Raw genomic sequence first — 25759 nt, forward strand, 5'->3', positions numbered from 1 at the left:
AAATGCTGCGTTTGGTTTTTGTTCTGCTTATTCCAGTGCTAGACCAGAATAGGAAAGGTACGCTTATTAACAGTCTTGGCAACTTCGAAGAGCAAACGGCGTTGGTCGCTGGGAACCTCGGCCGGCGGGCCATCAAGGTGGAATTTATTCCTTCAAAGTGCTTCGTATGGGGTACGGAAAAGCCTAACCAACGATCCCACCTAGGGATGACGCCTCATTTATATTACACGAGTCAGGTATTGTTTCAAAAGTCCGACTCTAGCAATCCCATCATATGCCTGTTGCCCAAATACCAGTCTTCTAAAGACTGCGCCATCTCAACGTCAAAAAGTTCAGGAATTGCTTCTACGCCGTCATTATTGCCAATATCGGCATGCCCTCTTAGCATTGAAGGTGCCAAAGACGGTCCCAGGCCAAGAGCGTTCAAATAACTGTCGAATTGCTCACCCGGATAAGCAATTGGTTGGTATTCCGAGGTGGTATTTGTGTTCTCAACTTCCTGGCGTTTTGCATCCACGTATACCTTCGCAACCTGATAGAACACCATACACAAGCGATACAATCGCTCAGCACCTTCTGAAAGACTCCCTGCAGCCTGTAGACTGGTTGCGACCTCTTCGAGCAATTTCAAATCGTCCAGGTCACCCGAGGATATGGTGTGACAGAAAATTACCAGGAAGGGAACGAAAGGGCATTGCAAAATGGTCCTATGAGTATGTTATAAATCAATGTGACCGTACCAACTCAGATTTGGAGGGCCATGAGGATAATCGGGTAGAAAAGAGAAGCACGTACCAATCTACATATCCTTTCATCACATACGTGTCTTTCGCACGAAATGTCAACATGACATGTTGGTGAAGTTGTAGGGCTCGTCTAGCAGACTCTACACAGAGTAAACTCAGGCCGGACGGAGTTTCTGGCGGTTGTGTAGGCGGGAGCGCGCGATATACCAAAGTAAGAAGCAAATAGTAACTCAGGTCTGCGCCTGGGATCATCCAACCAAAAAAGAAAGCGTGGTATGCGTCGCCTGGTTCAAATCGGGCCATTGTGGTGCGCCAATCTTTGATTTCTTCCTCGAGCTTCTGGGCTTTCCTCGAACGTTCTGCCGCACTATCGCATAACGCCCGGGCAGAGAAGAGAAGTTCGTAGACTCTGCCCACAATTTTGCTGTATTCAGTCCAATATTGGTAAAGCAGGCGCCAGGGGCGTAGGCCAGGATCATCTGGCAATTCCGGGTATTCAACCGCGATATCATAATCCTGGAGAGTAGAGGTTCTGCCCAAACATAAAGACATGCTTTTATCCATCATATATATGAACCAAAAAAGTGATCTTTCTCTTGTAACATTGGTAGGAGTATCCCCTCCACTCTCGTCCCTTCTGGGGAATGTACGGTGATAGCCCAAACTCTGGCACATTCGAGCTGCCACGGCAGTGAAATTCCAACAAAGCGAAGTTTTGGAAAGTTCAGTTGCATGAAAGGCCTTTATACTGTCAGCACTTGAGACAAGGTCTATGGAGGATGGGGAAACACACTCCAAAAGCGAGCGCTAGAATATTATCGTAGTTTGGCTCCACAAACAGGTCAAAACTGCTAATAATGGTTTCAAAATTCAATCTACACATATCAGAGTATTCGTTAAATTTGTCCTTTAATGTGCCATTCGGTCCATAATATGTGTATTCTTTGAAAAGATACGAAAGTGCGCAGTTAACAGTAGCAAACTGGGCACTAGAGTACTCGTCGGTGCAAAAATATAAATCTTTGCAAAGTTGAGTGAAGGACGGCAAATCCAACATCGGAACGGTGAGAAAAAAAATAGGATAATGATCTAGGACAAGTAAGTTAAGGTTTGCTGCAAAGGGAATAAATAGAGGCATGCCTTTCGAAAGCCGAAGCATTGAAAGGACAATATCCAAGGGGGGTAGCTCCAGCTGAGAGAGATCAAGTCTTTTCCCCGGTGACTGGCCAGGAAATCGCAGTACATGCATCCCACAGGGACGAGTTTGCCCTTTCACAATATCTCGCAATGACGATAGGGCTTGGATCATGGCTGGATTCTGCTCTATATTCGGACTACTTCCCATCGTCTGTTCGAAAATAGCACTTGCAAGAACCGAATGCGCACTGAGGGCGGATTCTCCTTCAAAATGCGCACTCGGGGTGGTTGCCTCTGATTTTTGGATGACCGAACGGACCTTTGCGCCGTCATTTTGTCGTGAATGGTCGCTTGACTGTCGGGTGTTGGGTGGCGCTTGGCTTGAAGTCGGGATGGATAACGCGAGATCTTGTAGAAGGCGCTCAATGCTCGTAAGCCTCTCGTCTATGGTCTCTATTTTCTTCTCGCTGGATGGTATTAGACGCTTATAGTGGCACGTTAGACAACAGCGAGTCATACTATTGATGCGATATCAAAACCCTCTGGCGCTGCTCTTTTACTCTTGGGGAGGTTCGACAGATACTCTTCGCGATCCGGCAGTTTGAACATGGAGAAGCTCTATCACATTTGATCTGTAGATCCACTTTTAGCAACCATAACTACAGCAAGGCGGGCGGAATGATGATGTCTATATCCACTCTTCTGACCTTACGGACACGACAATTGTCACACTATTGGAGACATTGTTAGTGCATTGTAGCTGCGCATTCAACAAGGGGTGCTTTTAATTGTTTTACCGCGCGAGAAGCTAAGACAGGTCGCTCAGCCGATGGACCTCCATTATTGCTTTCGGAATCCATTTCGAATATTTATGTTGTGTATACACCTGGCCGGTAACTCCAAGAAGGCTGGACTGGATGACGTGCGGGACGCCCAAGTCTGAGTTTGTTCAGCAGGGTGAAGTGTTGCTTAGATAGATCCTGATACATCCAGGAACCGCCATTCTTCCTTTTCCATTGAATTATTCACAATGTGTTTGGAGATTGAGTGGTGAAAGTTCCACAAGTCTTCTGCCGCTAGCCTCCAGGCTCCTACAAATTTTAGATCCTTTGCTGTGACCAGTGACTAACTAGCTAGTAGTAAGTTGACAAGGCGGGCCGTGCCAAGCCCTTCTTAACCACGTCCTCGGTTTCTCTGAGGCGTACGGAGGATTAGTTGTCTCTGTGCGTGAGGCAGGTCCTTTTTCTATCATTGATTTATCAGTGCTATGGACCATGATATAATGCATGCGATGTCGCTGTTTACAGGGTAGGCAATGCCACCTTTGACTAGTTACCAATGCCTCCCTTTGAACAGTTTATCCGCTCTAACTAGTAACTAGTTTGAAGGGATCGTTGGTGGCACAATTATATATACGCCACAAACATCAACTTATTTATATGTGTATCATCCAATTGCTTTTATAAACCTTAGTTTTTTCTACAAAGAGCAGAAGGAACTCCTTTTGGTGTACTCTAAACAAATCTGTTGGCGCGCTGCAACCAATGTAACGGTCTTTGAAGGTTCTTAGACCTTGAGGTCTGCCGCCGCAGTATTGAGGAGCTAAAGTAGGATTCTTGTCAGCATACAAAATCAAGAACTCCGAGGGCAAGTCTTACATCAATTTTATATTGCTCAAGAGCCCTGTCAACTTCTTCAGTAATGAATTTCTCCACTTGCTGAGGTGCCCTGCCAATGAAGCTGCTCGGGTCCAAGAGTTCATCGAGCTCGCCGATAATTGGTTTGAAAAAAGCTGTCCGCTTGATTCGTTCAATCAGGTCGTTTTGTCCGCCTTCGTTCTTCACAACTGCCGCGGCTTGGTGAGACAGCACCCGGATTTCCTCATGGCTTTCTTGGCGGCTTACGCCATGGCGTGCCAAAGCCATGATGACATTCTAGAACAAAATTAGAGTTAAGGTTCTTCAAGTCGACAAAAAAGAGGAAAACATGGGCTACACAGCACCTCGGTGGCCATAAAGGGAAGTTCAGCAGCAACTCGAGAAGCAATAACCTTCTCGTAGACGACTAAACCGTTTGATATGTTATCTAATAGTATCAGGCATGCATCGGCTGTAAGAAAGGCCTCAGGAAGAGTAATGCGACGATTAGCAGAGTCGTCCAAGCTACGTTCAAACCACTGTATGCTGTTAGTTCAGCCTTCGAAAGGTTTGTCACAGCCCATACCTGAGCAGCATAGTTAGTGAGTCCATTTTGGGTTAAACATTGCAGATGACGCCCGAGAGAGCAGAGGCGCTCCGAGCGCATGGGGTTTCTTTTAGAAGTCAGCAAAGAATAAAAAATGCTTATTTTACTGCACACTCGTAGATTTAACTAACCTTTTGTAGGCCATCGCAGACGAGCCAATCTGGTCTTTTTCGAACGGCTCTTCCATCTCTTTCATCGCCGCCAAACGACGAATGTCGCCTCCGATACGCTCGCTATCAAAAATATTAGAAAGCTAAAACATCTACACATTCAAAAGGGTAATTACCAAGTAGCCCCGAACTCTCCAAGATAGTTGATGATATTGGTATCCACTTTTCTCGTGTATGTTTGAGAAGTGATGGTGAAGGCCTTATCAAAACCAGCTTTCTCTGTCACAAGTTCATCAAGGCGTTCAACGAGGTCATCCTTGCCATGAAAGATTTGGAGGAATGACGCCTGCGTCCCAGTGGTACCTTTGCAACCTCGAAACCAAGAAAGAAGGGATTTCTTAGCATGTTCAAGATTATGGAGGTCCTGTAAAGCAATTAGTAGACCCCTGGCACAGTTTAGTGGCTACACATACCATCAACAGATCTGTAATGAAGAGGCACATTCTTTTGCCTGTTGTAAGTTAATACTTCACTCCCATCATCAACTCTACTAAGGGCTAAAATAAATAAAAATAAAAATTAAGAAATGGAAAAGAAGGGTAAAGAGCCCTACCAACTGTGGTGAGTTGCGCAGGTTGGCCTGGAGAGATAGTTAGCAAATGCGTGTCAGCTGCTCTTGAAATGACACACCATGAGTGTATGCTAGGCAGGGAAGATCCTTATACTGCTTTGCAAACTCGGACAGCCTTGCAATAACAGTAGCCAACTTCTTGAGGAGTATATCCAGGCCGTCACGAAGGAAGATCCTAATCCTCTTTTAATGATACTATCAAGCTGACGGCCATAATGGGGTCCTTACAAGTCCGCATTATCAGTGACATAGCACGATGTCGCGCCAAGGTGAATGATAGGAGCGGCGGCGGGGCAAGTTTGTCCGTAGACCTGAGAGCAGAATTAGCATTTGGATCTCATATCAGATCGTGGATTCACCGGGTTCACTAGGATTCATACGTGGACATGTGCCATCACATCGTGTCGTCTGCGCTTTTCTTCCACTGCAGCATCGGCAAGCTCTTGATCTGTAATGGTCTGATGGGCACGCATCTGCTCCAACGCCTCATCAGTTATATTTATTCCCAATTGCTGTTCTGCCTCCGCCAGCCATGTCCATAACTGGCGCCATGTGGAGAATCGTTTCCGGGCAGAGAAGAGATGCTTCATCTCCGCGCTACAATAGCGAGTATTGAGCGGGGATTGATAGACATCGAACTCGGAGGAAGCCATGATAGTCGAAATTAACTGTGTCAACTTTAGTGTAGAGGCTCGGTTTATCGCTGAAAGGTCGATTGTCAAGGGTACGTTATTTTTCTTCCATAGGAAAAATAAACTTCACACTCGAAGTACGGAGTACTTAAGGACACTTCTTTCGAGCTTAACTACATGGAGGGGCAGGGAAAAACACAACCTTCAAGCCCACCGCCTGCACCTCCAAGTGTATCACGTGGTATGACGCAATTGCCCTGGTGTCAGCAAATGCTCTGGCCGACAGGAGCATGCATCACAGGCAGGTTTTCATTCAGATCCCCAGGGAACAGATAGGGAGTTTCTGAGTTATTGGCTGATTCCCAAGGCTCAATTTTTAATGTAGCATTTTTGGAAGCTGCTGAAGTAAACAGATCAGTGGAGCTTTGAACATTTAGATTGATGTACTAACTAGTTATGTACTCTGTAGGTAGGGCCTGTTAAATTTTCAAAAAGATCTTTGTGCCACGCAACGGCTGGTCAGTGTGTGTCAACCTGTATATCCACATCTCAGGAACAACAGTCATATGTTCAGAATGCAGGAAATAGGTAGCAACAATGGAAAACAATCAGGTTATATAAAATAGGACTGGAGTCGAAGGCAGGAAGAATGGCCCTCGAAATGTACCCAAAGCGGCCAAACTCCTTACACACAAGCAATACTGCTCCGGGGTATCTCGTTATTCCGAAAACATCGTAAAGGCAACACTACATAAGGATTCCACATAATAGATATTTTAGGTACCAGAATCAGGGGGTGGGAAGACTAGTACGAAGCTGATCAAGCATCATTTCGCGTAACCTGGCCTCCTCTAGTATGATCATAGGTTTATTATGTCGCCAGCGTCTCCGAGCGCTCAGTTCTACCGGGCCAACGGAGTCGTCGCCGATCCCACATTCCTGATGTATAGTCAGGAACCCCAAGAGCGTTGAGCGGAGACAATCCCACATATCTCTAGGTCCTGTACGCTTGTATCGTTTGGCAACTCGTAACATTCGAGATACGAGCCAATTTCGCTCACCATGATCCGATATTTCCCCGCCTGGGAAGCCACCGTTATCCAAGAATATCCAAAGTATAGATGCGATGCTAGCACCGCCGTTGGGATTGAGCTTTCTAACTTCAAAATTGATCCACGCCAAATAATCGTTAAAATTTCGGGAGGTCAAATAGTAGTCGTAAAGCGCAAGATTAAGATATAGCAAGCATGCCATGCAGCAATGCTCATCAATATAGCGAATATCACGTATGCCGTGATCGTAATCTGGAAGGGACGACAGAATATTATATAGTGGCGAGAGGCTGTCAAAAGGTGCCCTGTTTTTGGGTAGACTGTCTTGCTCCAAATCCCCGATTTTCGATAAAGAAGAAGGGCCAAGGAGGAATTGCTGCAGCTTATTAAGTGAATGGAAGAACGAAAAGAAATCCTCACAAGATTGAAGAATGCTAGTGATTTCTTGATCATCGGAAAGGGCTGATGTGTCCAAACAAAGTCTTGGGACCATAAACGGAAGCGTAGGGGCTATGTCTGGGGTATTTCCTGTCCATGGAAGGGAGGTACCAACAATGGCACTTGGCGCACAGCTAAAATCCACCCTGTAGCCTGTTTGTTAAAAGGTGATGGTTGTAAAACCGAACTGGAAGTGAAATGCATACCAATAAAGGATCTTTTCCATGAATTGACTTGTTGGGCCTGCTATACGCATCCCTCGCATTCCACCACGTCTCTTTAGTAGTTGTATAAGCCCACGAATGTGCAAGCTTTCAACGCTATCAGCTTTAGACCATTTCTGAGAAAGTTATATATCAGCAATTTCAGAGATTTTCAGGTCGAAAATTTAATATGACAAAGAGAGCGCGTACTTCAATTACAGCCATGCTCGCTGCTGTATATATGGTACCTTCGTGCTTTCCCCAAGGATCATTCTTTAAACGTTCATTTAGCAGTCTCAACGCACGCATTTTGTGGGTTAGGGACAGCACTGTGTCAGTTTGACCATGAACGCCAGCCATATGTTTCGACGCGACAGCTAGCATGGCCTGAAAAGGAACGGGGTCGTGAATCGCAACCCGATGGAATATCGCTCTAATCGGATTAAGTTGGTGCGCATGGCCCATCTTGTACATCATAAGGGGGTATCTCGTAATAACTTCTAACGCTGTGAGTACAAAGTTTATAATAGCTAATACCACTCTGGAATTATACATAAATCCGAAGAGGACCATACAGGCGATCAGCGAATACGTGGCAACTTACAGTGAGGTATAAGATTATGGTCACCCTTTCTCAACGCCAGCGGATAACTATCAAAAGGGTCTATAACTCCAGAGCTTGGACCGGCTTGTGGATCTAAACCCGGCAATCCACGAAATGGTTCCCGTTCCCTGATCTCCTCATCGGTTCGCGGAGCGAACAAAGCGAGTGCGTCTAATTCCCCGAAGTCGATAGAGCTCCCGCTGGACTCGGAATTGGAAATATTTTTCGAGTCGCAGGAGCTTTCGTGGTCCTCTTGTTTAATCGCTGGCGAAGAGATGCCATCGCTGCCAGCTCCTGTGGTCGTCCATCCACGGACCCTTGCCTTGTTCGACTCTAGCCGGGCAATACCGTCCAGGCGGCGCTGATGAACATATTGTCGCATTGCATAGCGGCGAACCTGCCTACGGGATTCGGAATCTGTGACCAGGACGAATTCAAACTTCCTAGGACCCTCTCTGCCCTTGGAGGGCGGAGTTGGCTCTCGAGCTTGATTGGCGCGAGTAGGAGCTAGATCGGTGCTCGTCTGCAGGACACTCGACATCCTAAAGTCATTCCCATCATTGTTATCTGGGCCGCTTAAATCGGGTGCTCTACCACGAGCAGAAGTACTCCTGGCAGCCTTTCCCATAATTCCATCTTCCGTTGGGATTTTTCTGCCAGAAGATCGGCAACCGTCGGGATCACAGGATTAGGGAAGGGCCATTGATTGCGGCATCTAGCATCTGCTCATTCAGAGCGTCTGAAGCGGAATTCAATTGTAGCAATACTCACCGTTCAATGACTTCTGCCATCCAAGTTCCAAGGCGGGTCAGGAATGAGGTTCAGAGACACATTTCCAAATCTGACAAAGTGGAGAACGTATCTCCACGTGATCATGCTATTTTTAGACACCCGATCCGCAAAAATTACATCTAGAACAAATGATCGAACCCGAAATAATACAGAGTTGGGGCATCGAAAATTACGAGTCCGCAATTATCATCCTTATTGTTCCAGCAATTCAACTGATGAAAGATGCAAATCCCCCAGCCTAAGAATGCAGGAATACCTGTGATAAAATCTGTCAAAATTAGTGCAAAAATGTTCTTCACATTATTCTGTGAGGTAATTATGGTGTATGTCACCATACACAACCCAGGGGTTGAACTGTGGGATATGTGAACAATTGCAGGATGAATCCCCTTACAATCCATGTTGGGGTCAATCAGGCCTCTATATATCTATAGAGTTAATGGTGTAGCTCCTTTAAATGCCTTTGTCTGTGGAGCAAAAGCACATCATCTTCATGGATTTCCACCCGAGCCATCATTCTTTGAGCTACACATTAGGCGACCTCCACTTGGGTATCAAAAACAATTCCTTCTCTGTGTTGTTCGATGTATTCTCAGCAAATTTCATTTTCCCTTCCTTAACCTTGCCAGCGCGGCCATGATGCCATCGTTAATTTCCTCTTGTCCATTTTCAATTTCTTTTGTGCATCGATTGCTAGTATCAGTTGTACAGGCGACACTCTCGCCCGATCCTATCACAAGTGATGGCTCACGTATATCTTTTCTGGTGTTTGAATGGGCATTGATCCGTTCTTGCTCGACTGCTTTGTTGAAAAGCTCACTCATGTACCCTGGTTCGGCACCAGCTCGAGTTTGCGTTTTGGCGTCTTCCGCGCCAACACTTATTCTGGAAGCAGCCGTTTTCGTTGTCACCGCTCGTGTTCTAAAGTCTTCCTTCACGGCATTTGTCCACTGACTAACCTTTTTCTCTCCCCAGCCAGGGACCGAGTTTATCTGTTCTGGCTGGGCATTGATCGCTGCTCGCAAGCTTCCAAATGTAGAAATCAAACTAGCAGCATCCGACTTATTGATGCGCTTTGGGGTGGTAATAAATTCCACCAAGCTATCTTTGTACGAATGTGGCTGTTGAGATCGTATTGCAGTTGGTGGTGCATTCTCCGACGATTTAAATAGCTCCAGGTAGTGGCCAGCTTCCGCTGCAGACCAGCATAAAATGAGAGTCAGGTTATTCACAACGGAGGCTTTAGATAGCTCTTTCAAACTATCCTCATGGTTTGGTACGTCCACCATAATCAATAAAATACGTAAATCATATTTTCCACCTAATAGCTTTATCCGGGAATAGACATATTCAGGGTGTAGACGGTGATATTTTAGCGAGAGGAAAAGCGCACAAGTCGTCGCCCCAAGGACGTAATCCGCCGGGATATCGGCATATTCCCAAGGTAGAAGGCGCACATGATTCAGAATTGGATTTCCTTTCTGCCGTGCGGAAACAAGGATGGCGGAACGAGCGCTGCGATTAGCTATAACTTGTGGCTTTGGCTGTTGGATTCTGTTCGACTGGACGGGAGGCTTTGCGGGAGGCACTTGGGGTGCGGGCGCCGGTATTGTACCGTCAGTCGCGGCCAAAGAATCGAAATCCGGAATTTCACCAAAGTCTTCTTCCATCGTGCTCAAGCTGTAACAGTGGCCCCTTTGTGTTGCATCTTTGTTGAAGCCGAGATGGAGCTCGGGAACAGCGGAGATAAGCGCCGATTGACTATTTCTTACAGGCAATTGTACCGTATTGTAACTGATAATTCTCCATACAGCAGAGAACTTTAATATTTTCTTTGAAAGCTTCAGCCCACGACACGAGCGGAAATCAAGTTTATCAGCAGGCGAACAATGATGGAAACACGCAAAAGAAGACGCCTGTCTGACAGCACCAATTTGGAATCGGAGCCACAAACTCCACAGGATGGTCAGAAGAGCGAATCTCCCAAGGGAGAAGCTCATTCATCCTCAAAGAAAGCCCATCGCAGAACGCTTTTCGTGCGATCATTACCCCCGTCCGCAACCACAGAGTCGTTAACGGAATACTTTTCACAATCCTATCCTATAAAACATGCCACAGCTGTTGCCGATCCGCAAACAAAGCAATGCAAGGGTTATGGATTTGTGACTTTTGCAGATGTTGAAGATGCCCAGCGAGCTCTAGGGGAATTGAATGGTTCCGTGTTTGACGGTCGGAAACTGAAAATCGAAGTCGCTGAGCCGCGCCACAGAGAGATTGATGAAAAAATTGGGAAAAGTGTGCCTTCTGCTGAGGCGACAAAGCTGAAGGAAGAAAGGGAGCAACGGAGAAAAGAAGCCCAACCGCCAAAGCTTATTGTTCGAAACCTGCCATGGAGCGTGGGGGAACCCGAACAATTAGCTGTGCTCTTTAGAAGCTATGGCAAAGTGAAACATGCTGTTATTCCAAAGAAGGGATCCCGCCATGCCGGCTTTGGTTTCGTTGTAATGAGAGGGAAGAAGAATGCCGAGAAAGCGCTTGAGGGAGTTAACGGAAAAGAAGTAGACGGAAGGACGTTAGCGGTGGATTGGGCCGTTGATAAAGAGGTTTGGGATACTTTGCAACAGCCTACAGACAATACGGCAGGGAAACTAGAAGATGGACAGACGGCTGTGGAAAACGGAGTTGATGGACATTCTGGAGTAGAGAACGACTCTGCCAAATCAGATGATGCCATTGAACCAGGCACGGATGTTGACGCTGAAATGGAAGACGTTGACTTCCATGGCTCAGGAGACGAAGAAGGTGAAGAAGACGAGGAGCAAGAGGATGACGATGACGAGGAAGAAGACGGTGATGATGATCGAAATGCGTCCACCGTGTTCATTCGAAACCTCCCTTTCAGCGCCACGGACGAGACCCTTTATGAACATTTTACCCGGTTCGGCGCCGTTCGTTACGCAAGAATAGTCGTTGATCCTGAAACCGACCGTCCTAGGGGAACTGGTTTTGTCTGTTTCTGGAAGGAAGACGAAGCTAAAGCATGCATCCGTGAATCACCGAAGCGGACAGAAGAAGTACTATCTAAGGATTCGAAGCAAAAATCTGCCTTTGCAATCAAGAAGTCTGTCCTTGAAAATGAGCAAGCGGATCCTTCAGGCAAATACACCATAGATGGTCGTGTGTTACAAGTATCCCAGGCAGTAAGTCGGAAGGAAGCGAGTAGGCTTGAAGCTGAAGGATCCTCGCGTCGTGATGCCCGAGATAAAGATAAACGGAGACTCTACCTATTATCTGAAGGAACGATTCCTACAAATTCACCCTTATATTCCAAGTTATCTCCATCCGAAGTTAAAATGAGAGAAGCCAGTGCCAAACAGCGACAGAAGCTCATAAAAAGCAACCCAATGTTGCATATTAGCCTTACTCGACTTTCGGTTCGAAATATTCCAAGGCATGTTGATTCCAAGGTTCTAAAGCAGCTAGCACGGGAGGCCGTCGTCGGTTTCGCAAAGGATGTCAAGAGTGGTCACCGCCAGCCATTATCAAAAGAAGAGCTCTCCAGGAGTGCTGAACTCATGAAAGAGCAGGAAAAACTACGGAAAATTAAGGGAAAGGGAATTGTGAAACAAGCCAAAGTAATATTTGAAGGAAGAGAAGGTAGCAAGATCTCAGACACAAGCGGAGCAGGACGCAGCAGAGGATACGGATTTATCGAGTATACTTCTCATAGATCCGCATTGATGGGTTTACGATGGTTGAATGGCTACGCTGTGGGTGTATCACCTGGGTCTTCGAAAATCGACCCGGACGAGAAAAAGAAGCGCCTTATTGTGGAATTTGCCATTGAAAATGCGCAGGTAGTGAAGCGAAGGCAAGAAGCGGAAATGAAAGATCGCACTCAAAATGAAAAGAAAACGTCGACTAGGGAAGGCTCGGATGCTGTTAACAGCTCTGGAGGAGCAAAACGTGAATTGAAGAGGAAACGAGGTGATCGATCAGCAGATGCACGCAACGCGAAGAAGGCCAAATCCTCAACGCAGGCGTCCAATGGTGCGGATAAATCGGATGATCAGAATCATATCGCGAAAAGGAACCGTATAATTGCGAAAAAACGCATGCTGAGGAAAACGAGAAAAGGGAAATAAGGGCATTGGTCTTACATGGTCCCAAGACACCCAACTTGTCAATTAGCAAACAGGCTTTCATCTCAAGAAAAGAAGGATTTCCTTTCTGTGACGATGTCTGTTCTGTATATACTCGCTGTAGTTATTACGGGCTATCTACAGCCTCCAATCCTCACAATGCTTACGGAGTAGCTCTGGGCGTATTTAACATGCGGCATCCCCACCAATGATGTATACCCAAAATACACGATAGGAGCAAATCGTATCTCTTAAGGGGTCAGTCTTACGCTCCACCTATATACGTCGATTCAAGAACCAGCTGAACCTGCCATGCCTGCCTTGAATCATTCAAAGGCATCACGCCCGCTTCAATTACTTGGGTTCCACCATACCATCCATCGCATTCATGTTTGTTAAATATTCGATGCCCCTTCCACCTTTCCAACAATATTATATCTCTTACTGAAAAATGAAAACCATTCTTCAAGAACGCCCTTTTCCTTATCCTCCAAATCCTGCCATTCCGGTCGGCAATCTTCCGGCTTCAGGGACGAGCGTGCTAGAGCGCGCGAGGCATCTTTTCCGGCAAAGACTGTGTTGTCCACAAGTCAGCGTATATGCGATACAAAGCCCGGGTGGGATCTTTCGCGTTAGTTTACCATTGTAGTTTCCACCAGGTTTATAGGCGGGGTTTCCAGAGACATCAAAGACGATTCCTTTGATCGCGACGAGGGTCGGGCGGCTGGGATCTTTACCTGTTTGTTGGATAGGGCCATTTGCCCCGCTAGGTTAGGATAATGCTAACCATAAATATCAAATCCGTGCTTTGAAAACGACAAGGACGGACGCTCGACGTACCATCGGATCGGCTGAGCTCGTCAAGAGAGATGGGATCATACTTTGGAGGATTAAGGTTCTTCACCTCGGGCGACATGATACCCTTTCGGGCAGCCATTTTTCACAGTCGCTTTGCTTTGTACGGGCGATGGCTATGACAGTGAAATCGACCAGAGTCGAGTCGAGGATGCTATTTTCCCGGTGTAAGATAGGATGTGCGGGACCTCAAGCATCGCACTACCGGAGTTGGTTATGTTAAATCCGACGTCTCCATCTTTTACCACCGAATCCCATCGCTTTCAGATCCCAATTTCTCAACGCAATCATACATACTCCGTAATCGTAAAGAGAGATTGCTTCTTCATTATACATTCATCTGGCAATCAAGAGGCCGAATCCGATCCGTTTTGGCGGCCAAATCCGGCACCTTTGTCGCTAACGCTGTCTCCACGCACAACGCTCCGTACTGCCCACGCACCGCAGCGACCAGTCCGCCGAGGTTGTGAAGCTCGCCAAGCGATGGTGCCAATCAGTTTCTCCTCCTCCATCGCAGCGTCATGCTCCCCATCTTTTTGTCCCTCTGCACTTGCAGGCGCTTCTCCATTTCTTCCTAGAATGTTGGCAGCCATTCGCAAATGACCGAAGGGCCTGTTTATAATGAAGGCTTCGAAGGCAATGTACTTGCAAGAAACTGGCATACTAAGGTAGTTCACCACTAAACGAGCCACACCACTAAATGAGCCAAATTTCACCAAATGCTCCACGCAACGAATTTATTAAATATCTCAACAACCAGATCTTTATTATTAAATAGCTATTAAATATTAAATGAATGTGTTCTTTGAAGCATAGAAATTAGTGTAGTTAGGAAAATAAACAGGTGGACAGCCTAATATTGTGGCCAGAGCAAGAGATCTGGGGGGTAGATAGGAAAGAATTCAAAGGAATGTCAACAGTAGATTTCTTGGCTAGAGAGCCTAATGTCTTGCTAGAGAGGCTTGTAGAGCTCTTACTTTCTCTTTTAGAAGATTGTATAGGCTCTCTGTGATGAGAATCTTTAGTAGGGGAGTCCTTCTGATGATGCTTTGAAGCTGGCACTTGAAGCTCTGACTACTAGTATTTAGTAGCATGTTCAACTGTCTGTTTTTCCTTCTCTGCTAGTTGTAAAGTCTTCTTCTTCTCACAAGTAACATGTTGTGTCTCTCTTTCTCTAGCATGTTTGATTTTTTCAGTCTCTTGTTGCTTACAGATCTTTTTATAAGTATTCTCCTGTTTAATCTATCTTTCTTCAGCATCTCTAGCAGTCTGCTTCTTTTAAAGCTCCTGTTAAAGCTTTGTCTGTTGTGTTTGAGTAATTTTATCAGTTTTTTCAGTCTTTATTTCATTCAGATGCTTGTGTGCCTTAAGAACTTTTATTGAAGATCAGAACTGTGCTTGGCTAGAATTATCTCTATTAAGTAGATCTAGAGGCTTGTCTCACTTGCAGTGTTGCTTCTCTGTTACTAGAGTTGATCTTAGATACTGATTCTCATATTTCAGTAGTTTATTATAAAGAGCAAACTGCTCACTGGCTTGAATAATCTATTCAATACTCTGTGAATTTAGGCTGTGCTGAAGACATATACTCTTGATCTCTTGTTGAAGCTGGTGCATATTGCTAGAAATAGAAGATTTAACTGACAGTATAGGGGCTTGAGCAGTTTTAAATTAGTATAGTTAATATTGAGAATCCAGAGAATTAATTCCAGTCTTTGCAAAGCCAGCAAGTATATTTTCAACTGTCAAAGCCTTCTTTCAAGCTATATTGAATAGTCTCCAGAAATTTCTTTTTATTATTTAAATATAGTTCATTCTGTAATGTAGTAGTGCTTCCAGCTTATTTAAATATGCCTTGTCCAGCAGCCCAAAGATTCCAACATCAAGAGATTGCAAATGATGAGTTGAATGCAGCAGAAGAATTATAAGAAGAATCTTTTTACAGTCAGTATGTTTGATAAATTTCATATTTATATGGGAGGAATGCCCATTTAATAGAAGCAGATATCTTTCTTAATCAGCTTGTTTCTCAGTATGCTTATTGAAAACTCATTTCAACCACTCCAGTTCATATTCATCATTGCTTCAACCATTTGTTGAAGCTACAAAATAGGCCCATTCACTTTCATCATAATTATCTAGCCATATATTCTGGAGATCTCATAATTTACCCTGATAAATAAGAGCTGAAGATAGTGTAATTTCTTCAGCAGAGACTGAGCAGAGTAATGAGAGAAATTTCTGACTATTATTCTGAGTGGCAGCATTCTTTCCAGCTTATAGGGCTTCAATAGAGACTAATCACTTTGAGACATGGCAGAAGTCTAGAAGAAATTCTTTTTTATTAAAGTTGTAGATGTTTGAGAGCTCAAGATTATATTAATTAATTTTCTGCTCCAACTACTCTATAAGTATCAAATAATTAGCCAGCATTAATAACTGCAATCACAATTAATCAAATAAATCATTAAATTACAAGCATATAGAAGTGCTTAAAGTACTGATAGTTATCTGCTACCTGTCTGTTTTAATTAATTGCTTTGAGATAAATGCATTTAATCTTGTCATTATGCTGCTTGTAAAACTAATTAATCTAGTTGATTTCAACATTCTCTCCTGTCATCTCTTGTATGATATTTTATAGGATCTGAGATGTAATGGCAAGGCCATGACTAGAGAGCTTGTTTATATAATTCAGAAGCTCTGTCTTCTGTATATCAGAGAGCTTTTTCTTATATCAGGAGGCTGCTTCATTCTGAGCAAGTTGCAAGTCTTTGTACTGTCAGTACAGGGTCTCTCAGTTAACTGAGTACTTTCTTACAGTTGCAGCATAATTTGGGGTCTCTTGCAATTCAAGATCTTTAATTGCAAGCCTAATTGAGGTATTGTTGACCATGTTGTTGCATATTGAATGTTGAATGTTGGAGGAATTTGGTGGTGGAAAATTTGGCTTGTTTAGTGGTGTGGCTTGTTTAGTGGTGAACTACCTTAACCTGCTGAGCCAAAAGAGTGAACACTCTGGCTAGTGTCGTGGGCTCAACAGTTGAGCTGAATTCCTGACAACTTGGTGTACGGAGACAGGAAGATTATGATGTATGTATAGGGTCTTATCACGCGGGCTTTCCGCCTTGACTATGCACAAGCAGGCACCATTTATCAAGCGTTTTTTTGAGTCGCTTATTTCAGAGCCCTACAAACGGTGCAATTGCGGCCAGACGCTGATCAATGTTGAAGCTGCGTATAGCCTCACTACATTTGAAATCATTGATGAGTTATAATTCTGTGCATGCACTCCAGGCCCTCGTTCTCCGATATAGTGTGACTTTAAAATGAAGGTCAAGACTATCTAACCTTTGGAGAGTCGTGTGATATTAAAGCGCTTCGTCAACAGATTCATAGGAGATTAGAGTATATATATTCAATATATATTCGAAATTCTCAAAAGAATCTTCAATTCTTTGCTTCAGATGTCACCGCCTTGACATAGCTAGCATGTTTTTCCTTTTGATTTAGGCCTTCACATCTGACATAGTTAAGAAGACTGGCTTGTGTTTGAAGAGAATCAGCAGAGATTCCTTACCAGTCTTGCTGCTTACCAGCAAGCTTGGTTGTGATCATTTTCTATGAGCGACCTGTGTGATTACCCCGTAAGCTGCCAAAAGCCAGCAAATGTGCATATAGTCTTATGTCTTGGGAGCTAGGGCTCTTGTCACTTTCTAATTCACAGGACCTTTCTATATTAATTTATTGAACTGTTCCTAAGGCGCTCAGCAGGAGGCTTCAGTACAACAAGCATCACTGATGTGAAGACTGCCAAAGGCCGTGCCCTTGGTACTATCTCTGCTGATGGTATGTCAGCTATGCTCGGCAACGATGAAAAAGCCCAGGTCTTTTCGGACGTTGAGATCACATCGAATTGCACTGCTCTTATCCTTGGCATCGCTGGTACCATCTCAAGTGCTCGTGGCGGTAAAACCTATTATCTATCAACAAATGCTTGCACATCAGCCAAGGCTATCGCAAAGACTGTTTAATTGTTATTTGGGTAGGAGGGAATACCACATTAACTGGGACTGGACATCTCAAAAATTTTAATGCTGGTATTATGGAAGCCTTGCGTATGTGTTTGCTAACTTCACGCTGGGCTAGGGATTCTATCCCTGAAAATATATATTTGTACTATCGTTTCCATGTACCTTTTGAATCCATTTTAATAGCTCATGCTTTTATGAAGACTGCTATTGGTAGGTGAGGGATCGGCCACCCGGATTTTAATATCCCAATCGCCTCAAGAATCTCTAGTTAACTAATAGCTAACTCCCTAGACTCTCACGCACCCGGCATTAGAGCGAGTCGAGATGTGCAGACTTCTTTGTGTGTCCGGATGAATTCGAACCTGAGCGCGGGCTCGACGATTCTCTTTTCAAAAATCATACGGAAGCTGCCCAACCTTTCGCCGTCGGTCACTGCACTATTGTTGTCATTGATACTTTCAACCCACACTATCTGCTGCTAGATCCTTTCTTCTCACTACATTCCAGCCAGCCATCAAGCATCCTGAGGTAACGATTTCGAATCATCCAAGTACAAGTACACAGTCATCAATTGCAAAAGTACATGCCTTCGTTGCTGTGTTCAATGGAGAAGCGATCAACCCCTTGCTATGAAGTCTCGCTTCATTGTCATCCAGAAAATGCTGGGGCAGGTTCATTGCAACTGGCTGCTAACCAATATGGTGCCGTTGGCATAGGTATTTAGCCTACACATTAACTGCTAGTTATAACACTGCCAAAATCATCCCCCAAAAGTCAACCAGCAGTAACTCCATAGGTTGACAGAGTCTAAAATTTTGTCAAGGTTAAGTTAGTTATGAGCTTAAAATCAAGCTTAATTCAACATCGATGTGCTGAGCACTCCATATCTGTGTGCGTAACGCGTAGTTTTCTCATAGCTAACTAACCAGTAGGTCAAGGTTGGTGGAGAAAATTTTCTTTGATCCCAGCATGGAAGATTGGATGGAAATTTACCCTAGTCGTGCAAGGAAAGCTATCAATTGGGTTGCTTCGCCTCTGTATGTGCGATTCTCCACAGGGGCTGCCGAAGCACCATCGCCCACAATAGTTAGTAAGACCCTCGCAGGTTAGGTACTATGTATCCGGTACTATTTACCTCAATGTCAGCCTACTACTGCACCATTGCTCATCCTGGGAACCCAATTAGTTGCTATTAAAACTAGTGGACTTGTTGGTAATGATATCTCTGGCTATTGTTAGCAGGGGTCAGAGGGTTCAGTGCCAACGCCAAAGCGGTTTGCTAAGCCCTTCAAGGGTTTTTCGGCGCATGTGGGATCCCCCTTTTCATTCCTCCCTTCCAAAGCTGCATTTTCCAACTCCGCAGCTAAACAAGCTCCGCTTTAGCCGCAACATCTGTGCTCTCTTTGATGGTGCCCGCTTAAGTTATTCTAACAGCTATAGCCTTATTCCCTTTGCCCTTCCTGGTGTTGTTTACCAAGCGCCTTTTTTCTCTGAAATATAAACAATTTTTGAAGGTGAAACAAACAGCCGTTCCAGGGCGAAGAAACACCTGTAGGAAGGCCAGGAGAAGCTCACCCTCATTGAATTCATCTTTGTAGCTAATGTTGGACTACACCTCAAGCAACTAAGGTCAGTCTACAGGTTTAAGTGCTCCAACATACATCAGAGGTCCCCACTAGCCCTCGCAGACATGCAGCATTGACAGGAGAATCAAAAGTGTATGCCATCTCCTTCTCAAAGGTTGAGAAAGAGGACCCTGACAGCGAAAGGACTCTGAGCAAGGAAAAGAGGTGTCTCTTATGGTGCTGAAAGAGGATGAATCCTTGAACATCGGGGTTCGCCCTCCAGTTCGGTTGATGCTCTTTAGCTAAGCTCTATATACGTTCGAAAAATATGGAAGTAACTGCAGCGAGGAGAAAAAAGATACGTATATTTGCGCTTCATAATAAGCCAAGCAATGGATCTTAGCTAGGAAGTGGACCAGCGACTTTCAAGATGTTCTGCTACAGGAACGATCCGAGCATGACGGAGAGTGGAGTTTGTCTTTACCGACAAAGAGCCGATGGATATATGGAATATTTACACGTCGCGCTCAGCATAACTCTGAATCATGCCCTCCAGGGTTGGCTCGTACTCCTTGAGAATCACCCTGTCCCCTTCCAGCACGGTGTTTGCCTGCACGAACACTTTGCGCGGAATCTTCTTCTGCAGCACAACGGGTCGCACTTTTTGGCTCCACCATTCATCCACGTGTGTGATACCGTCATATAATCTCTTCCCTTCTTCAACGTCTGCAGTAGCCTTGTAGACGTGTAACTTCTGCAGGTATTTTTCAACAGCCGGGCGTCCATAGGTCAAAATCTTAGATCTATCTAGGTGGATTTCAAGGTCCGACAGATCATCCTGGCTGTGCTTCAGTTGGACAAAATCGCCCCCAGCGTCGAGGAACGTGCGAAGGATGCTATATCGGGCTTGCATGTGTGCTTGCCCCCATTTTTGACTCTTCGGATCCCAGAATTCCAAGGCGGTGATACCAGCACGGGCCATCGTTAAATAGCTTGCATAGAGCACGTTTCCTGCCTCGCCTTCAAGGTCCTCATCGCCATTTCCGAACCCAAACAGTTCCAGAATACCAAAATCGCATCCGAGGGCCATGGCAACACATTCTGCACGGCACTCCTCATATGACGAAGCAATGGACCCAAAAACTGAGCTCCATGTCTGTCCAGGCTTGTACCAAGTAGTGATGGGTTTGTTTGTAATTGGACTGACAGGTGGTTTGGAAACGTCAAAGTTGAATTCACCCGGGGCAGTCTCTTGCAATAGTTTCCCGGTGCCGTGTCCCAACAGTTCGTGAATACCGACCTGGACTTCAAAGGCAGGGTCTCTATATTTCCGGAAAAGTTCCAAGTCTTGCTCACGAATAAATGGAATAGGTTCATTCGGAGCCTTTGCACTCAAAACGTTGCCAAGGGAAACATTTTTAAATCCTAAGTTCTGCCGAATGTCATCATAATTCGGAATATTGATTCCAGCAGGAATGCCACTTCCAGCGAATGTCAAAACTTCCAATGAAGTGAAATCAGGGCTGTGAAATTTGTCTTTCTCGAAGTCTTTGCTCCATGGTAGCTTTGGAATAAAAGACTCAGCTTTTGAAACCAGTTTGCCAAACGCTTTTGTGCGTTCTTGATTTACCTACAGAAAATCATTAGAAAGTTATCAGCTTCGGGATAGGGTCTGAAACAAACCATAGCAGCAAATCCTTCCCACTCCCCGCGAACACCATGAGGATCACGATAAGTTTCAACAAATCCTAGGTCTGACTCTACCATTGGCCCTTTATCTTTGATCCAGTATCGCTGGCTCTCCTTGTAGGCTTCAAGCGATCCCGTTTCAAACGATTTAACGTATTCATCGTACATGTTCTTTTGAATTTCATTTGCTGCATTCAAACAAGCTTGCCTGGCATTTTCTGAAATTCTAGCCATTTGTTCCGAGTAGTCCCCATAGACGAGAGTAAGTTGTTTCCCCTGAAGTTTCCCTTCCAGAGACCATCCATTTATATCACCCACATCTCTATCATTTCCCGCGGGATTCTTTTGTGCCGAAGCGATGAGAAGCTCGAAGTCACCATTTTTCGTCTTTCTCAGTCTAGTATTTTCAAGCAGAAGTTTCTTCTTCTCCAAGAAATCGCCCACCAACGTTATTTCTTCTTTCGTAATCGTGGGAGAATCTGGATAATACGTCGTCATATGCCCGTCCTCCGGGTATCCCAGGTGCATTAGCGGAGGAGACGAAGTTTCGTATATGCCACCGCCGGTCTGCGACGCCGCCTCAAACGCGGTCTTTGATTCTTCCGTGGCGGATGCCAGCTGTCTGAGTACGTTCTCCGGTACTCTAGGGATAAATTTTGAATCTCCAAAGCCCTTATAATTGCCGCAGTTTCCCAAGAACTGAGCTGCATACTCTAGAAAGCGCTGTATCTCGTCCTGGCTGACGCCGGTTTTCTCGCCAAGGGATTTCCAGTCGCCATTGCAGGCGCGGTAGAGAGACATAATAAGATCGTAGATTGGCTCAGATTCTGGAGAAACTTGACGAAGGGTAATCCTGGTTCCTAAGAACGCAGCTCTATTATATGATTAAATATCGTTAGCACAATTCTCAACCCAAAACAAATTCACTCCGTATAACAGTAGGGCAGGCTAACAGGCTTCATAAGGGTTTGACAGCAGGAATAATATCAGTTAAGCCAGGAGTATGCACGGGACATCTTCTGGATCCCTGGGAGGAAATGATGTCGATACTCCTAGACTTACCTGCTGACGAAATGGGCATATCGTTTCAATTTCTCATCTTTCAATGCATCGAAGTGTTGCTTGATTTCTAGCCTGACCACCGTCGGGGGAGAATCCGCGAGATACTGCTCCTTCGCCTTGGCATCCATAGTGGGAAAGCAATTGGGTATTCCGCTAGCTGTTGATGAGTTTGAATTGATAGAAGAGGCAGCGCTGGAAGATGATCTGGTGAGGGGTGACTGTATGTGCGGAAGACGCGTGTAGGGTTGAGTTGGAAGACGAGGGAAAGTCAAGGAGCGACGGGCGACCCTTTTGATAGTCGTGCAGGAGATTCGAAGAGGGGTCATTCCCGCCAACCCCAGCCTGGGACGACGTGCACGCGCGGGGAGAAGAATGAACTTAGGCTTCTCGGTTCCAGCCTAAGATCCAAAACAGCGACTAGTTAAAAGGGAAACTATTTCAGTTTGTTAAGTTTAACTAACTAGTTGGTTAGTTACAAGAGCAGTGGCTGAGCTTTAGAATGTCTGCCCATTAATTTTCTACGTCTCAAAGTTAACCCCGAAATACCATCACAGCATTGCATAGCAGCTATGGTTTTTGACTGTCCTCCCAGCCTGGATTATTTCCAGATTACAGAACAAATTTTAGCCATGAAGATTGAAATCAACAATTCCCTTTCTTAAACTATGCAATGCTTCAAGGGCTTTACAAACTTAAAGTAGGCTCTCGTATTTATCAAGGCCCTGAACCTGGGAATTCCCAGGCCTCAATGGTAAGCGATTATCTGAGGATAGCCCTGTAGATGCCTGACGGGAATTCAAGGATCCAAGAGGAGTGGGGGGAGGTAGCGACATTGGGTTCATTTTCGGGGGCGCATAATTAGACGGAGGAGGTGGAGGTATCGTGAACACTGAACTTGTCTGTTGTAACGAATGGTGCATAGGAGGCTTCATTGCTGATTGGTATAAAGGCCAATTCATAGAGAGGTTTGAGGCGCCCGGTTGGGGACCGGGGGTAGACCTTGTTCCTGCAGAATTCAAGGATAGGGAAGTGGCTGGGAATTGATATGTGGACGCAAGGCTTTGTCCGCTCGTAGGCTGCAGCGCGGGAAAAGAAGAGACTTTGGAATCTGGTGTGATTGATCGTGGATCAGAACCTGGACCGAGAGTACTCGCAGCTGGGCGACTTGAAGACCAAGAAAACTTAGGCCCAGCATCGGCCGTCGTCGGCTGTGCAGAAGATGAAAGCGTTGCGCCCCATGTGTCCAGGGAATTATCAGCCTTCGCAGCACGATCCTTCCCCAGTACGAGCCGCTCAAAATCCGACTCCTCACTTCCAGCAACACCAACATTGATATTAGTCGACATTCCAAACGGGCTAGAGGTATTATTCCGCGACTTATCCCCATTACTTGACGACAGCTCTTGAAGCTTCTTCTTCTGCTCAGTTTCAATGCGTGTTGAAAGCGACTTGATAAGATCCACATAGCTGCTGAATTGTTGCACGTTGAGTAGTGGCCCCAAACTGAATGCCCACATAATAGGGAGGACGTCCAAGGCGAGAAACTCCATATCCACAATTTGACCAATTTGCTTAAAAACATTCAAAGCTGCCATCATGACAGCTGGTTCTTTGGTTTTAATCGCCTTCAAGAGAGGAACTACCTTCTCCTGGATGGTAAATTTGTCGAGGATGGACGTGTGACTGGAGCTTAGAGACCGGGAATTGCTTATTACCCCAGATAACTCGTCCGTCGAACCCATAGCGTCAACGGTGCCGCCACAGAGAATAACAAAAGCTTCCAGCCCGCGGATTTTAATGGTTAAGCTGCTTGTTTTGCTAAAAACCAGAGCGATAGGTGGGAACACTTCGTCCTTTACAGTTGAGAAATCCAGGACTGGCAGCATAACCGGAAGACATCTTAAGGATGCATCCACTAGGCTATGGATAGGCGAATCCAATCCCAGGTGAATCAGTGGCCAAACATCTATGAACCTTTTGTTAATTGATGGCGCTGTGTTTGTGCGTATCTCGGATACTCACCATCCTTAAAATCTTTCCCAGAGCAATTATCAGCGAGAAGCCTCATATTTTCCAAGACAACCATCAGACCAGCATCTTTACTAGTGTCCCGTTCTACTGCAACCCCCTTGTTGTTTGAAGGAGTAAATAATTCCTTTAATTGGGGAATTACTTTCTCTGGTACAACGTGACGTCCAGTCGGAAGCCTACCGATGATTTTGAATGCATTCTGCAAAATAAGTGGCAAAAGCTCTCGGTCTTTAGCCTCCTCTAGCAAAGCGGGAAGGACCTTCTTCTCCAGAACCGAGCTTGGAAATTCTGGCAAGACGCGTTCAAGTCCCCGCATAAACTGAGACTTCTCATTTGGTGTTTTCGCGGGGAAAGATTCCAAGAATCGGATGGTAGATACTAGAACATTATCGAAATATTGAGCTTGTTGAAACTCACGAGCATTCATCCGCTGCGCTGGCCTTCTCGTTATAAGTCTCGGGAGAACTTCAGTCTGAAGGCTTCTCGGGATTGGTCGCGAACACTGGAATGAATTGCCTTGCGAAGGAACAGTGGAGGGAGACGATATAAGCCTTTTATATGTGTTGATGCTATGGTGTGCTTGGATTGGTGAGGTATGTGGTGAATTGTAGAGGGCAACTATTATTAGTCCGAGAGAGAATAGATCTGCTGCAACGGACACGTTGGAGTCGAGAACAAAATCCGGGGAGGTATAGTCCAAATCAAGCTGAACAGAGTGTGGAAGCTGGGTATCATGATATAAAACTTCGGAAAGCGCTAATGGAGGCAATTGGGAGGCTGTTTGTGAATCAGCAGGTCCCGCGAACGCAAGGCCGGATATCTTCCAGTCCGATTTGGAATTGATGTAGATTGCATTTGGGGTCAGATTGCCGTGAACCAGCCCGGCCGATTCGTGGAGGAATTCAAGACCTTTGCCAATTTGAAGCAAACCTTTCTGTATTTCGAGTTCGTCTATTTCAAGGTCCCGTCTCTGTCTCGAGCCATCAGGACTCTCAACCACGAACCGGCTGGCACGACCTCCGACGCCACCGGTACGCTCCTGTTCATCTTTCTCCTGCAGCAAACCAGCTAGCGACGCAGTGAGAGGTTCAGTAACAAACATCAAGCCCCCATTTCTTGTGTCTTCAACCGGCTCAAGAACCTGGAGGATCGAGGGGTGTCTCAGCCTGGCGAGATTTGATGCCTCTCGCCTCAAACGCTCAATGACTCCATCATGTAACTTCTTCAGGTAGGAAGAGCTGGAGCGAGATCCAAAGCCACTAGACCGATATTCTAAGGACTTCCTTTCAAAAATGAAAACAGAGGCCGGAGCGCCGGTGCTTTTCTTCTTCCCGTCGTGTACCTTCCAGGGCCCAGAGATAAAAGAGGGGCTTGGGGAAACCTGATAATTCGCAGAGATATTCGAGCTAAAGGATTTCAAGGAAGAGAACATGATCGCTCGGGACAAAAGATATTCATTTAATAAAAGGTATGTAGGGAGCTAACCGAAGGAGAGTCGTATATCAAAGCAATCCAAACGCAGGGCAGTTGACTGGTGCCAAGAAACTGCGATATCACTCCATTGAATACATTTATTCTGAGGAGGAGAAGAGCCAGGGGCAAATACGAACAGCAAGCTGCTCCAATGCAAGCAAATTGCAAAAACAGACCATGCTATGATGCGCTATGGAGAAACGAAGCGGCCCGAACACAATCGTTCTCAGACCGCGATGCCAGGCTCGACGGTCCTGCGTCGCCAAGAAAGGCAAGCTGGGCGCCGTTCTACCACGTGATATCATCTATTAGATAAGCA

At 45.4% G+C, this 25759-nt stretch overlaps 10 protein-coding genes across 10 annotated transcripts; 2 read left to right on the forward strand and 8 right to left on the reverse strand.

Moving 5' to 3' along the window:
• Window positions 1-244: 244 nt before the first annotated feature.
• CIMG_04194 (transcription factor) lies at window positions 245-2743 on the reverse strand (the record flags this gene model as incomplete). The annotated part of the gene is made up of 6 exons (XM_001244752.2): window positions 245-707; window positions 796-1487; window positions 1540-2350; window positions 2403-2515; window positions 2591-2614; window positions 2681-2743. 6 exons carry the CDS (start codon window positions 2741-2743, stop codon window positions 245-247), a joined length of 2166 nt encoding a protein of 721 aa, XP_001244753.2.
• A 424-nt stretch (window positions 2744-3167) lies between these two features.
• CIMG_04195 (adenylosuccinate lyase) lies at window positions 3168-5521 on the reverse strand (the record flags this gene model as incomplete). The annotated part of the gene is made up of 11 exons (XM_001244753.2): window positions 3168-3485; window positions 3542-3817; window positions 3886-4059; window positions 4107-4194; window positions 4259-4360; window positions 4414-4661; window positions 4711-4748; window positions 4851-4877; window positions 4928-5043; window positions 5097-5179; window positions 5249-5521. The coding sequence occupies 11 exons, from the start codon at window positions 5519-5521 to the stop codon at window positions 3450-3452; spliced, it is 1461 nt and encodes a 486-aa protein (XP_001244754.1). The 3' UTR covers window positions 3168-3449.
• A 397-nt stretch (window positions 5522-5918) lies between these two features.
• Window positions 5919-8558, reverse strand: CIMG_11275 (uncharacterized protein). Its single transcript, XM_012358298.1, has 4 exons — window positions 7798-8558; window positions 7404-7690; window positions 7197-7330; window positions 5919-7136 (listed from the first exon to the last, which is right to left on the reverse strand). Exons 1-4 carry the CDS (start codon window positions 8423-8425, stop codon window positions 6290-6292), a joined length of 1896 nt encoding a protein of 631 aa, XP_012213721.1. The 5' UTR covers window positions 8426-8558; the 3' UTR covers window positions 5919-6289.
• Window positions 8559-8860: 302 nt separating this feature from the next.
• CIMG_04198 (DNA repair protein rad10) lies at window positions 8861-10302 on the reverse strand. The gene has a single exon (XM_001244756.2). It carries the CDS (start codon window positions 10257-10259, stop codon window positions 9192-9194), a length of 1068 nt encoding a protein of 355 aa, XP_001244757.1. The 5' UTR covers window positions 10260-10302; the 3' UTR covers window positions 8861-9191.
• Window positions 10303-10456: 154 nt separating this feature from the next.
• CIMG_04199 (ribosome biogenesis protein) lies at window positions 10457-12930 on the forward strand. The gene has a single exon (XM_001244757.2). The coding sequence runs from the start codon at window positions 10479-10481 to the stop codon at window positions 12732-12734; it is 2256 nt and encodes a 751-aa protein (XP_001244758.1). The 5' UTR covers window positions 10457-10478; the 3' UTR covers window positions 12735-12930.
• Window positions 12867-13847, reverse strand: CIMG_11276 (progesterone binding protein). The gene is made up of 3 exons (XM_012358299.1): window positions 13572-13847; window positions 13373-13468; window positions 12867-13305 (listed from the first exon to the last, which is right to left on the reverse strand). Exons 1-3 carry the CDS (start codon window positions 13666-13668, stop codon window positions 13127-13129), a joined length of 372 nt encoding a protein of 123 aa, XP_012213722.1. The 5' UTR covers window positions 13669-13847; the 3' UTR covers window positions 12867-13126.
• An 86-nt stretch (window positions 13848-13933) lies between these two features.
• CIMG_11277 (uncharacterized protein) lies at window positions 13934-14680 on the reverse strand (the record flags this gene model as incomplete). The annotated part of the gene is made up of 2 exons (XM_012358300.1): window positions 13934-14308; window positions 14564-14680. The coding sequence occupies 2 exons, from the start codon at window positions 14678-14680 to the stop codon at window positions 13934-13936; spliced, it is 492 nt and encodes a 163-aa protein (XP_012213723.1).
• A 2529-nt stretch (window positions 14681-17209) lies between these two features.
• Window positions 17210-18421, forward strand: CIMG_11278 (uncharacterized protein; the record flags this gene model as incomplete). The annotated part of the gene is made up of 7 exons (XM_012358301.1): window positions 17210-17233; window positions 17396-17555; window positions 17636-17704; window positions 17804-17830; window positions 17912-17960; window positions 18128-18148; window positions 18337-18421. The coding sequence occupies 7 exons, from the start codon at window positions 17210-17212 to the stop codon at window positions 18419-18421; spliced, it is 435 nt and encodes a 144-aa protein (XP_012213724.1).
• A 996-nt stretch (window positions 18422-19417) lies between these two features.
• On the reverse strand, window positions 19418-22289 carry CIMG_04201 (dipeptidyl peptidase III). Its single transcript, XM_001244759.2, has 3 exons — window positions 21937-22289; window positions 20869-21748; window positions 19418-20815 (listed from the first exon to the last, which is right to left on the reverse strand). The coding sequence occupies exons 1-3, from the start codon at window positions 22062-22064 to the stop codon at window positions 19700-19702; spliced, it is 2124 nt and encodes a 707-aa protein (XP_001244760.1). The 5' UTR covers window positions 22065-22289; the 3' UTR covers window positions 19418-19699.
• Window positions 22290-22357: 68 nt separating this feature from the next.
• CIMG_04202 (SCY1 protein kinase) lies at window positions 22358-25643 on the reverse strand. The gene is made up of 2 exons (XM_001244760.2): window positions 23959-25643; window positions 22358-23902 (listed from the first exon to the last, which is right to left on the reverse strand). The coding sequence occupies exons 1-2, from the start codon at window positions 25397-25399 to the stop codon at window positions 22629-22631; spliced, it is 2715 nt and encodes a 904-aa protein (XP_001244761.1). The 5' UTR covers window positions 25400-25643; the 3' UTR covers window positions 22358-22628.
• Window positions 25644-25759: the final 116 nt, after the last annotated feature.

The sequence above is a fragment of the Coccidioides immitis genome (genome assembly GCF_000149335.2).
Source record: "Coccidioides immitis RS genomic scaffold supercont3.6, whole genome shotgun sequence".
NCBI classification, from domain to species: Eukaryota; Fungi; Ascomycota; class Eurotiomycetes; order Onygenales; family Onygenaceae; genus Coccidioides; species Coccidioides immitis.

Coding starts and splice junctions, on each gene's coding strand:
- CIMG_04202 (XM_001244760.2), bottom strand. CDS start 25,399: ATGTTCTCTTCCTTGAAATCCTTTAGCTCGAATATCTCTGCGAATTAT. Junction 23,903..23,958: donor TGGGAAAGATTTTAAGGATG/GTGAGTATCCGA, acceptor AAAGGTTCATAG/ATGTTTGGCCACTGATTCAC.
- CIMG_04198 (XM_001244756.2), bottom strand. CDS start 10,259: ATGGAAGAAGACTTTGGTGAAATTCCGGATTTCGATTCTTTGGCCGCG.
- CIMG_11276 (XM_012358299.1), bottom strand. CDS start 13,668: ATGGCTGCCCGAAAGGGTATCATGTCGCCCGAGGTGAAGAACCTTAAT. Junction 13,469..13,571: donor CGAGCTCAGCCGATCCGATG/GTACGTCGAGCG, acceptor TCCAACAAACAG/GTAAAGATCCCAGCCGCCCG. Junction 13,306..13,372: donor ACCTGGTGGAAACTACAATG/GTAAACTAACGC, acceptor TGGACAACACAG/TCTTTGCCGGAAAAGATGCC.
- CIMG_04199 (XM_001244757.2), top strand. CDS start 10,479: ATGATGGAAACACGCAAAAGAAGACGCCTGTCTGACAGCACCAATTTG.
- CIMG_11275 (XM_012358298.1), bottom strand. CDS start 8,425: ATGGGAAAGGCTGCCAGGAGTACTTCTGCTCGTGGTAGAGCACCCGAT. Junction 7,691..7,797: donor CCATAATCTTATACCTCACT/GTAAGTTGCCAC, acceptor CAGCGTTAGAAG/TTATTACGAGATACCCCCTT. Junction 7,331..7,403: donor CGAGCATGGCTGTAATTGAA/GTACGCGCTCTC, acceptor TAACTTTCTCAG/AAATGGTCTAAAGCTGATAG.
- CIMG_04201 (XM_001244759.2), bottom strand. CDS start 22,064: ATGGATGCCAAGGCGAAGGAGCAGTATCTCGCGGATTCTCCCCCGACG. Junction 21,749..21,936: donor TATGCCCATTTCGTCAGCAG/GTAAGTCTAGGA, acceptor ATCATATAATAG/AGCTGCGTTCTTAGGAACCA. Junction 20,816..20,868: donor GGGAAGGATTTGCTGCTATG/GTTTGTTTCAGA, acceptor GATTTTCTGTAG/GTAAATCAAGAACGCACAAA.